The sequence below is a fragment of the Mastomys coucha genome, unplaced genomic scaffold (assembly GCF_008632895.1).
Source record: "Mastomys coucha isolate ucsf_1 unplaced genomic scaffold, UCSF_Mcou_1 pScaffold21, whole genome shotgun sequence".
NCBI classification, from domain to species: Eukaryota; Metazoa; Chordata; class Mammalia; order Rodentia; family Muridae; genus Mastomys; species Mastomys coucha.
The window spans coordinates 135659434-135669633 of record NW_022196904.1 but is presented as its reverse complement, the minus strand read 5'-3'; the positions used below and the strand labels follow the sequence as shown (position 1 = coordinate 135669633).

General features: G+C 47.7%; 1 protein-coding gene across 3 annotated transcripts in view; it reads left to right on the top strand.

The window, feature by feature from the left end:
- The first annotated feature begins 1858 nt into the window (after positions 1-1858).
- The window catches only part of Ankrd13d (ankyrin repeat domain 13D), a 12362-nt gene continuing 4020 nt past the window's right edge, over positions 1859-10200 (top strand). Inside the window, exons 1-6 of one of the 3 annotated variants that reach the window (XM_031389172.1) lie at positions 1859-3071; positions 3659-3794; positions 3911-4035; positions 4755-4800; positions 4883-5026; positions 5270-5459. In XM_031389172.1, coding sequence (XP_031245032.1) covers positions 2982-3071; positions 3659-3794; positions 3911-4035; positions 4755-4800; positions 4883-5026; positions 5270-5459 — 731 coding nt within the window. In that variant the 5' untranslated portion in view covers positions 1859-2981. The remainder of the gene's footprint in view (positions 3072-3658; positions 3795-3910; positions 4036-4754; positions 4801-4882; positions 5027-5269; positions 5460-10200) is intronic. The other 2 variants (XM_031389174.1, XM_031389173.1) reach the window with 2 other exon arrangements.

Below are 10200 nucleotides of genomic sequence, written 5' to 3'. Positions count from 1 at the left end.
GGTAATCTCTACTGGGGTCTCCGGGCTTGAGTACCTCAGCATCAAGCCTGTCTTCGTTTTCCTGGGTTCTTGCTTCAGGACTTTGCCAGTGACGACATGTAAACACCGCTGCCCTTCCCACTCAGTGCAGGAGTGCATGCACAGAGGCGGAGATTGTTCTGGGCAGATACTGTGGGGTCTTGGATGAAATGGCATTTGAGCTGGACCTCCAGCATTAGTGTGGTCGTTAGTAGAGATGCTTCTAAGACCAGGAATGGTCAAGCACTTGTGGTATCTTAAGACGGCAAACTACAATGGAAGGGACCAGGCCTTGGGGCCCTGAAAGGCCAGCCTTAACTTAGCACAGTCCCAGACTACTCAATGACTGCATCCTGGAGCTATGAACAGACTGGGAGCTGAACTTGCTTGGCTCTGGGTGGTTAGCAGAGGTTAGCCTCAGACTCACCGTGTAGCTAAGGATGGCCTTGAACTCCTCACCCTCCTGCCTCCTCTTCCCAAATGCTGGGATTACAAGTGTTTGCTATCAGGTCTGGCTAGGTCTCAAGTTTTAGGGCAGGCTGAAGTCATTAGAACTGTCTCTAAAACAAATAGTTGGAGGTAGGGAGATAGAACCATTGCTTCTGTCCTGGAAAAATGTTCTTGTAATTGATGATTGTGAAGGAAGAAGTGAAAGATGCCAGAGAGGAGGAAATGGGAACAGTGTAGTAGGCTGGGCCACACTTAGGGATGAGAACATGGAGCATATGAAGGAGGCCATGTTGTTAGTCAAGAGGTAAGGTAGAACTGAGCATGGTAGAGCACACATTTAATCCCAGCACTTGGGAGGCACTGGCAAGTGAATCTATGAGTTTGGGGCTAGCCTACTCTACAGAGAGAGTTCCAGGACAGTCAAGGCTACTTAGTGAGACCCTGTCTCAAAAGACAAAACAACAAAAAAGAGGTGAGATAGCCCAGAGCACAGCTAGCCTGGAAGAAAGAGGGAAAGGCATTTGGATCTGGCTTCTGACACCCTAATGGGGCAGCATGGAATACGTAAGACCAGAGGTGTCCTGGAAGTGACATCAGTGTAGCAGTGGGAGAATGGGAGTGCACAGGCTGTCAGCTAGGAGACGTGCATGTGGAAAAAAGGGTCAGCGTCAAGAGCAGTAAGGGCTAGTGGAGAAATGCTCAAGACTGCAGCAAGTCCTAGACCTTTCAGGTCCAGGGTGAAAATGTGGGGGAGGTACAGTCTAGCGAAAGCAGAGACCAGCAGAACCTAACTGTAGAGCTCTGGACCTTTAGAAGCTCAGGACCTTGAGCTCCCCCCAAAGTCCAGACATCAAAGATGATCTGACCACACTGCACAAGGTGGGCAGCCTAGATCCCAGACTGCTATAAACCATCTGATCACAGGGAGAAAGGGAGAACGGTGGCAATCAGGCTGCAGAGATGAGGACATCCTAGGGCAGGAAGGGAGCCTCAAGCTAGATGGCCTTTCTCTGTCACACTGAGTTTTACAGATAGGGAGATGGAGCCATCCGATGAAGGTGTTTGCTGCCAAACCTGACAACCTGAGTTCAAGGGTGGGAGAGAACCAACTCTCAAAAGTTGGTTTTTGACCTCCACACTTGTGAGCACCCACACACAAGAATGAATGTATAGTTAATTAATTAAATGTAAATTTTATTTTATTTATTATTATTTATTTATTTATTTATTTATTTTTGGTTTTTCGAGACAGGGTTTCTCTGTATAGCCGTGGCTGTCCTGGAACTCACTCTGTAGACCAGGCTGGCCTCGAACTCAGAAATCCACCTGCTTCTGCCTCCCAAGTGCTGGGATTAAAGGTGTGCGCCACCATCACCCAGCTAAATGTAAATTTTAAAAAAAAGAGAAAAAGACCAGTGGCTCAGTTTTGAAAAGTCTGGTTTACCACCTCACCACCCGGCAAGACCAGAATCAGAGACCCCCATGGTAGGACTGAAGATAACCAGGGGTCCCAACTAAGCTGACTGACGGCCCGAACCCAAGATCCTGTGTGGGTAGAAGTGCCAGCCTTGTTTCGAAATTCTCCTTCCTTCTGTGTGGGCAGTAAAATGCAGCCTCTGCAAAATGGACCCATGTGATGGTAGTGCACCATGGCCAAGCTCTAACCAGGAAAACCCTAGTTATTGCTGAGCTTATGTTCCTCAACCCCAATATTCCTGTTCCTGATTCCTTGCTGCAGGAGGGTTCCCCACTCGTGGTGTGATGTCTTCCAGGCATCAAGGCCAGGCAGATCATCGGGAAAGAGGCTTTGATTGGCCAGCATTAGGAGTTGCTGCTGCGTGCCCCCGTCTCCAGAAGCTCAGTGCCTGGCCTGGCAGGGATAGGGTCAAGACTTCCCATCTCACCCGCCTATAAAAGGCCAGTCGGTGCTGATGGAACGCAGTAGTGGGCCAGATGAAAGGACACATTGTGGGTGGGGGCCTGCAAGAACAACAGACCCCGGCTCAATCCCAGCCTCCCACTCCCCTTGCATGCCTTCCCTCACCTTTCTGACCACTAAGAAGGGATTTGCCCGGGGCCTGGGGCGCCCCCTGCGGGCACGAGTGGAGCTGCAGCTATGCCCCGCCCTCCGGAACGCCCCCACCGACCCTGGCACTTCAAAATGAGGTTCCAGCTGTTCCTTGGGCGCGTGTAGTTGCCCTGGAGACTGGACAGCACCCCGCACACACTCCGCCCGCCCCCAGCGCGCAGGCCTGCAGTGGTTGCCGTAGCTACGGGAGGCGAGGGGGCGCGGAGCCCGACGCCACGCCCTAACTCCATATAGCCCCGCCCCCAGGCCCCCGCCCCGCCCTCCCTGCCGCCTTCGCTCTTGCTGCCGCGGCTTCTACCAGGGGTCCGCGGGGCTGCGGCGGGTGCAGCTGGGGTGCGGCTCAGAGCGGAGGCGCAGGGGACGTGCCAGGCGCAGGCCAAGAAGGGCTGGGCCGTTCGCTCGGGATGCGCTGTTGAGGCCCAGCATGGCCGACCTGGGCCCCACCTTCCCGCTGCACCGGCTAGTCTGGGCGAACCGGCACCGCGAACTGGAGGCCGCACTGCACAGCCGCAAGGTGAGGCCCTGCAGGGGATCCGATCCGGTTGGTTCCTCCCCCTCCGCTCCCCCCCAAACCTCAGTACCAAGGTACGGAATCCACTCCGCAGCTCACTGCCCCTGCTGTGCTCCGCAGCTGAATCCTGACTCCTTAGTTAGGTCCAGCTCTATCCAAATCCCTGATCACCTGCCCTCCAGCTTGAGCATTTATTTAGCGCATCTCCCTTAATTGGGCCTTGCTCTTCGTATTGCATTAAGCTCTGGATGCACCCTCATCACCTCTGAGCTAGAATGAGGACAAGAGCCTTGTTCTAGTCCTCAAGCTGGTCTAAACTCTCAATATCCCTATCCTGAATCTGTCTCGCTAGACGCCACCACCAGGCCCTCCATTCTGCATAGCAGAGGGCAGGAGAAATAAGCAGTCCTTCCCACTGGCCCTCACTGTTCCCCCCCTGCACCTCCCCCCCAAGTTCACATAGGCCACCCTCTATCTTCTCACTGACCTGGTTACCCTCGTTTCCCATAGTAACTCCAGCCCTTTTCAATCCAGTGACCTCCTTGTTTTGGCCCTCTCTTGCCTTGTATTGAATGTCCCATCTCCCTTAGCATGACATTGAACAGGAGGACCCCCGAGGGCGAACCCCCCTGGAGCTGGCTGTGACCTTGGGGAATTTGGAGTCTGTGAGAGTCCTCCTTCGACATAATGCCAACGTGGGCAAAGAAAGCCACCAGGGCTGGGCAGGTACTATGCAGGTCAGAGGGTCTTCCCTTGAGACTAGCATCCAGGTTGGTGAATGGGAGTAAGTAACCATGCCTGGGGTTGCGACGAGGGCTTCTCCAGCAGTTGGTCATCTCTAGTCCTGCAGGAGGCAGTCAGCACTGGAGACCCTGAGATGGTACAGTTGGTACTCCAGTATCGGGACTTCCAGAGGGCCACACAGAGGTTGGCTGGCATTCCAGAACTGCTCAACAAACTCCGCCAGGTATGGTAGGGTAGAGTAAAGAAATGGGGTATCATAATGGGATCTCCTGCTCTCTGTGATAAGCCTGGCCTTGGAAGAGTTATCTAGGTCATGCGGGACGCTTTCCCTCCATCTGCGTCTCCACCTCTGCCAAGGGTCATGTAAGAAAGAGAGGATCCCAGGCCCATGCAAGTGAGACTGGGTCTTTTGGAAGGAAGACATTTCACTAGCACTAAGAGTCCCTGATATCAGGGATCTCTTGGGTAGAATGGTAGGCCTAGGGTCTCCTAGAGAATGTAAATTTCCAGAAGGGTGACTGAGTAGAGATGGCCTGGACCCTGAAATATCTAGTTCTGTGTTCTCCATCCTAAGCATACAAAAGACAGGGACACATTTGTGTCTCCTCACATTCGGGGGGGGGGGGAAGGAGGCTTTACAGATAAGAGGTCAGAGGCAAAACAGAGGACCTGTAGGGCCCCACAGTGAGCTGTGGCCCATGTCGAAACTGGCTCCAGGCCCCCAATGCTTATAGCTTCTATATGTATATGTGTAGATCACTTTAGGGCCTACTTGGGCTCTCTCCTTGGCATGGCTTGTTTGGAGTGGGAGTATAGCTGGGCCACAGCAGCGCATCAGAATTTGTGGGCTCCCAAAGAGTAGTAATGAATTGTGAGGCCTAAGGCCTGTTAGGCTGTGTCACCAGGCCATGGGTCCTAACAGGAAGCTCTGGTTTTTCTTAGGCCCCTGATTTCTACGTGGAAATGAAGTGGGAGTTCACAAGCTGGGGTGAGTGGGGCTCCATTGGTGGGCAGAGACTTGGAGTGGGCCATTTGAGGAAGATTCCCAATGACTTTGAGGCTTCTTGCAGTCCCTCTTGTGTCCAAGATGTGCCCGAGCGACGTGTACCGTGTGTGGAAGCGGGGTGAGAGTCTGCGGGTGGACACTAGTCTCTTGGGCTTTGAGCACATGACCTGGCAACGTGGCCGGAGGAGCTTCATCTTCAGGGGTCAGGGTGAGCACTGGGACGAGTTGTAGGGACATGTGTTCTGTCACCCTTGGATTCTCCAGTGACTTGTGAGGATGCCATCCTTCCATCTCTGTGCTTTCTGAAAGTGGAGACTTGAGCTGAGGATGGAGGGGGATGCAGGGGCTGAGGGTTTATCTACTTAGCAACAGTTGGCTGAGGAGAGAGCTCACCACTGGTAGGGCCTGGCACTAATATGGTCCCCTCCTGTGACACCCCTGCGACTGACAGAGGCGGGAGCCTTGGTGATGGAAGTGGATCATGACCGGCAGGTGGTACACACAGAGACACTAGGTCCAGCTCTGCATGAACCAGAAGCGCTGCTGGCTGCCATGAGGCCCAGTGAGGAGCATGTGGCCAGTCGACTCACCTCTCCTGTTGTCTCCACCCACCTGGACACTCGAAATGTAGCCTTTGAGAGGTCAGTTGGGGCCTGGTGTACTATGGGCAGGGGTGGAGGAGAGATAAGAAAACCCAGTTAGGATCTCACTGTGTAGCCCAGGCTGGTCTTGAATCAGAGACCCTGCCTCAAATCTTGAGTACCTTTATAGGTATGTGTCATCATGCTCAGTGTAAACCCCCATTGATAAAAGCTATCCTTAAGGTTCCTGACACCTATGGGAGGCTGACCCCCACATCACTAGAGGCTGCTTAGATTGGGGTGCAGGGGTCACGATGGCTCTTATTAACATATATGCCATCACAACATTCTTTTAAAAATTTTATTTATGGGGCTGGAGAGATGGCTCAGCGGTTAAGAGCACTGACTGCTCTTCCGAAGGTCCTGAGTTCAACTCCCAGCAACCACATGGTGGCTCACAACCATCCGTAATGGGATCTCATGCCCTCTTCTGGTGTGTCTGAGGACAGCTACAGTGTACTTACATATAATAATAAATAAAACTTTTTTAAAAATGTATTTACTTTATTTTTCTTATTTACTTTACATCCTGATCACTGCCCCCTCCCAGTCAGCCCCTCCCACAACCCTTACCCACACCCTTATCGCAAGAACTTTTTAAAAATGTATTGTCTCAAGAAGTAACCGTGTAGCTGCAGTCTCCTTTCACCCAGGCCTACTATCCAATGATCTCTGTTGCTCAGGATCTCCTTATTTGGAATTTGCAAATATGTTGCTTTTTGGGTATTGATTTCTTTCACTTTATAATTTTCTCAAGGTTCATCCAAATTGTAACTGTAGCATGTAAGTCTTCATTTATTTTTATAGCTGAATGCATGGTATGGACATACCATAATTACTTTATTTTTTTAGATCTATTTATTTTATGTGTATGAGGGGGTTGCCTGTATGTATCTATGTGCACTATGTGCCTGCAGTGCCCAAAGAGACCAGAAGAGGGCATCAGAGCTCTTGGATGCTTGTTAGCCACCATGTATGTACAGGGAATTGACACCAGTCCTTTTCTATTGTTTACCTATTAGGAATAATCATACTATATACTTTAATGTAAATTTTGTGTGAGCATGTATCTTCATTTCTCCTGGATGCATCCCTAACCACTGAGTGGACTGCTGGGTCATATAACAACTCAGTATTTTTTGTTTGATGAAAAGCCAGACTGTTTCCCAACAGGCATGAATCATTTTACTTTACTACCTGCAATGTATGATGGTAACAGTTCCTCTATACTCTCACCAGCACTCCGGACTGGTCATTCTCTGATTTTTCTATTCCAGCAAGGCTTATAGGTAGGATGTGACACCTCATTGTGTTTTTTTTTTTTTTTTTTTTTTTTTTTTTTTTTTTTTTTTTTTTTTTTTTTTGTTTTTTGAGACAGGGTTTCTCTGTGTAGTCCTGGCTATCCTGGAACTCACTTTGTAGACCAGGCTGGCCTCAAACTCAGAAATCCACCTGCCTCTGCCTCCCAAGTGCTGGGATTAAAGGCATGCGCCACCACCGCCTGGCCCTCATTGTGGCTTTGATTGGCATTTCTCTTACGATGTTGAGCATTTTTTCATTTGCAAATTGAAATTTTACAATTGGGTATTTTATTCATTTTTGGGTTTTTGTTTTGTTTTGTTTTGTTTTGGTTTTGGTTTTTCAAGACAGGATTTCTCTGTGTATCCCTGGCTGTCCTGGAACTCACTCTGTAGACCAGGCTGGCCTCGAACTCAGAAATCCACCTGCCTCTGCCTCCCAAGTGCTGGGATTAAAAGCGTGCGCCACCATTACCTGGTGAATTCTTTATGTATTCTATTTTTTGAGTTGTTTTTACTTTTTGATACAGGCGCTTACTCTTATCACCAAACTGACCTCAAACTTGTAGCAATCCAGCAGTCTCAGTCCCCAGAGTGCTGGGGTTATAGGCATGACTGCCATACACGGCATTGTTTATATTCTCTAATTATAAGAAATTGATCATGTGATTTGCAATTATTGTTTGCATTTCTGTAAGTCATCTTTTAGTTTTCCTTCTTTTTTGGTTTTTGCTTTGTTGTTGTTGTTGTTGTTGTTGTTGATTGTTTAAGAAACAGGTTTTCCCTTGGCTGGCCTGGAGCTCACTATATAGATGAGATTGGTCTAGAACTCACAGAGATCCACTTGCCTCTGCCTCCTGAATGCTGGGATTAAAACTGTGTACCACCTCACCACACCTGACTTCCTTCAGTGTCTTAATGACTGTTGTTTTGTAATAATTTTTGTACTTTTTAAAAAAATCTATTTGTGTGTGTGTGTCTGTGTATGTATGTGTGTGTGAGAGACATGCACACAGGCATTCCGTGTTACATATATGGAAGTCCCTCCAGCCTAAAGATTTATTTATTATCATAAATAAGTACTTTGTAGCTATCTTTAGAGGTACTAGAAGAGGGTATCAGATCTCATTACAGGTGGTTGTGAGCCACCATGTAGTTGCTGGGACCTTTAGAAGAGCAGTCAGTGCTCTTACCTGTTGAGCCATCTCACCAGCCCCCTTGAGCCATTTTCTCAACTCTTTTTTCCCCTTTTTCCTCTGTGTAGTCCTGGATGTCCTCAAACTCATCCTATAGACCAGGCTGGCTCCCAACTCAGACATCCGCCTGTCTGAGTTGGATCTAGGATCAAAGGTGTGCACCACCATCATCTAGCTGTTCCATTAATTTTTTAAAATTAGATTTATATGGTTTATTTTATGTAAGAGTGTTTTGCTTGCATGTATGTTTTACACACACAATGTGTGTGCCCAGTATCCTTGAAGGTCAGAAGAAGGTGTTGGATCCCCTGGAACTAGAATCAAGTATGGTTCTAAACCACCATGTGGGTACTCGGAATGGAACCTTGTCCTCTAAAAGAGAAATATATGCTCTTAACCACTTAGCCATCTTTCCAACCTCTCATTTTTTTTTTCTTTTTCTTTTTTTTTTTGTTATTTTGTTTTGTTTTGTTTTGTTTTTCGAGACAGGGTTTCTCTGTATAGCCCTGGCTGTCCTGGAACTCACTCTGTAGACCAGGCTGACCTCGAACTCAGAAATCCGCCTGCCTCTGCCTCTCAAGTGCTGGGATTAAAGGCGTGCGCCACCATCGCCTGGCCCAACCTCTCATTTTTAAAATATGAATTTTTTCACTGTGAATATAAAAATTTAATTCTATGTTGGTCACATATCGTGGAATATTGCTGTACTCATTATTTCAACTAGATATTTAGTAAACGCCTTCATATTTAAAAACCTTTTTTTTTGGAATGAGTGCTTGCTTACATATGTATGTGCACCATGTGTGTGCACTGCCTGAGGAGGCCAGGAGAAGGTTGTCAGAGTCCTTGGAGCTGGAGTAACAGGCATGTGCAGCTGCCTTGTATGAGTACCAGAGTCCAAATTCTCAGCCTGTAGTCGACCATTCTTACCATGGAGCCATCTCTCCAGCATCAATAGTTTTACTGTACAAAAATCATATCGATAAATATAGTTTTTCTTGTTTCTTTTCAATATAGATATTTTTCTTTCTTCTTTTTTTATTATATGTAAGTACACTGTAGCTGTCTTCAGACACACACCAGAAGAGGGCGTCAGATCCCATTACAGATGGTTGTGAGCCACCATGTGGTTGCTGGGAATTGAACTCAGGACCTCTGGAAGAGCAGTCAGTGCTCTTAACTTCTGAGCCATCTCTCCAGTCCCTTTGTTGTTTTTTTTAACTTATTTATGTATTTATTATTTAAATGTAGGACTATTCTGTCTCCATGTATACCTGCATGCCAGAAGAGGACATCAGATCCCTTTACAGATGGTTGTGAGCCACCATGTGGTTGCTGGGATTTGAACTCAGGTTCTCTGGAACTCCAGAACACTGTGTTTTTAACCATTGACAAACCCCACCAGCTGTTTGTTTGTTTTTCAGGACAGGGCTTCTCTTTTTTCTGTGTAGCTCTGGCTGTGCTGAAACGGAGTCTGTAGTCCAGGCTGGCCTTGAACTCACAAAGATCCACCTGCCTCTGCCTACCCAGTGCTGGGTGTACATCACCACCCACCACCCCAAGTTGAAAATTATTTCCTAATCATTCATTTTTAGAGAGTTGGTAAATCACCTGCTACAGATCTTTAAGTGGTTAGGAGAATTTTACAGCAAAGTCATTCAATCCTCTACTTTTCTCTCTGAGTAGATGATGCAAAAGAAAAAGAACCATCCCCTCCTTGGCTAAAACACTTCACTGAGAGTCGGTTCTTAAGTTGGTTTCAGTAGTTTGGGCCTCACGAGAAATTTGTTCATTTCATCTAAGTTACTATTATCATTTTATTGTATTTTTATGTGTATGTGTGCACCCTCGGGAGTCAGAGGCAGGTGGATCTCTGTGAGTTCAAGACCAGCTTGGTTTACATAGTGAGTTCCAGGACAGCCAAGGATACATAGAGAGACCTGTCTCAAACAACAATGAGAAACAGACAACAAAATCATCCCAGACATCCCATCAACTCAATAATAAATGCTTCTGCGTTCATGGACAGGTTTAACTGAGCCACAACACCATTATCATGCCTAATAAAATTAAGAATTAAGAGGCAGGTATGGGGGGCTGGCGAGATGGCTCAACAGTTAAGAGCATTGACTGCTCTTCCGAAGGTCCTGAGTTCAAATCCCAGCAACCACATGGTGGGTCATAACCATCTATAATGAGATCTGATGCCATCTACTGGGTGTCTGAAGACAGCTACAGTGTACTTAC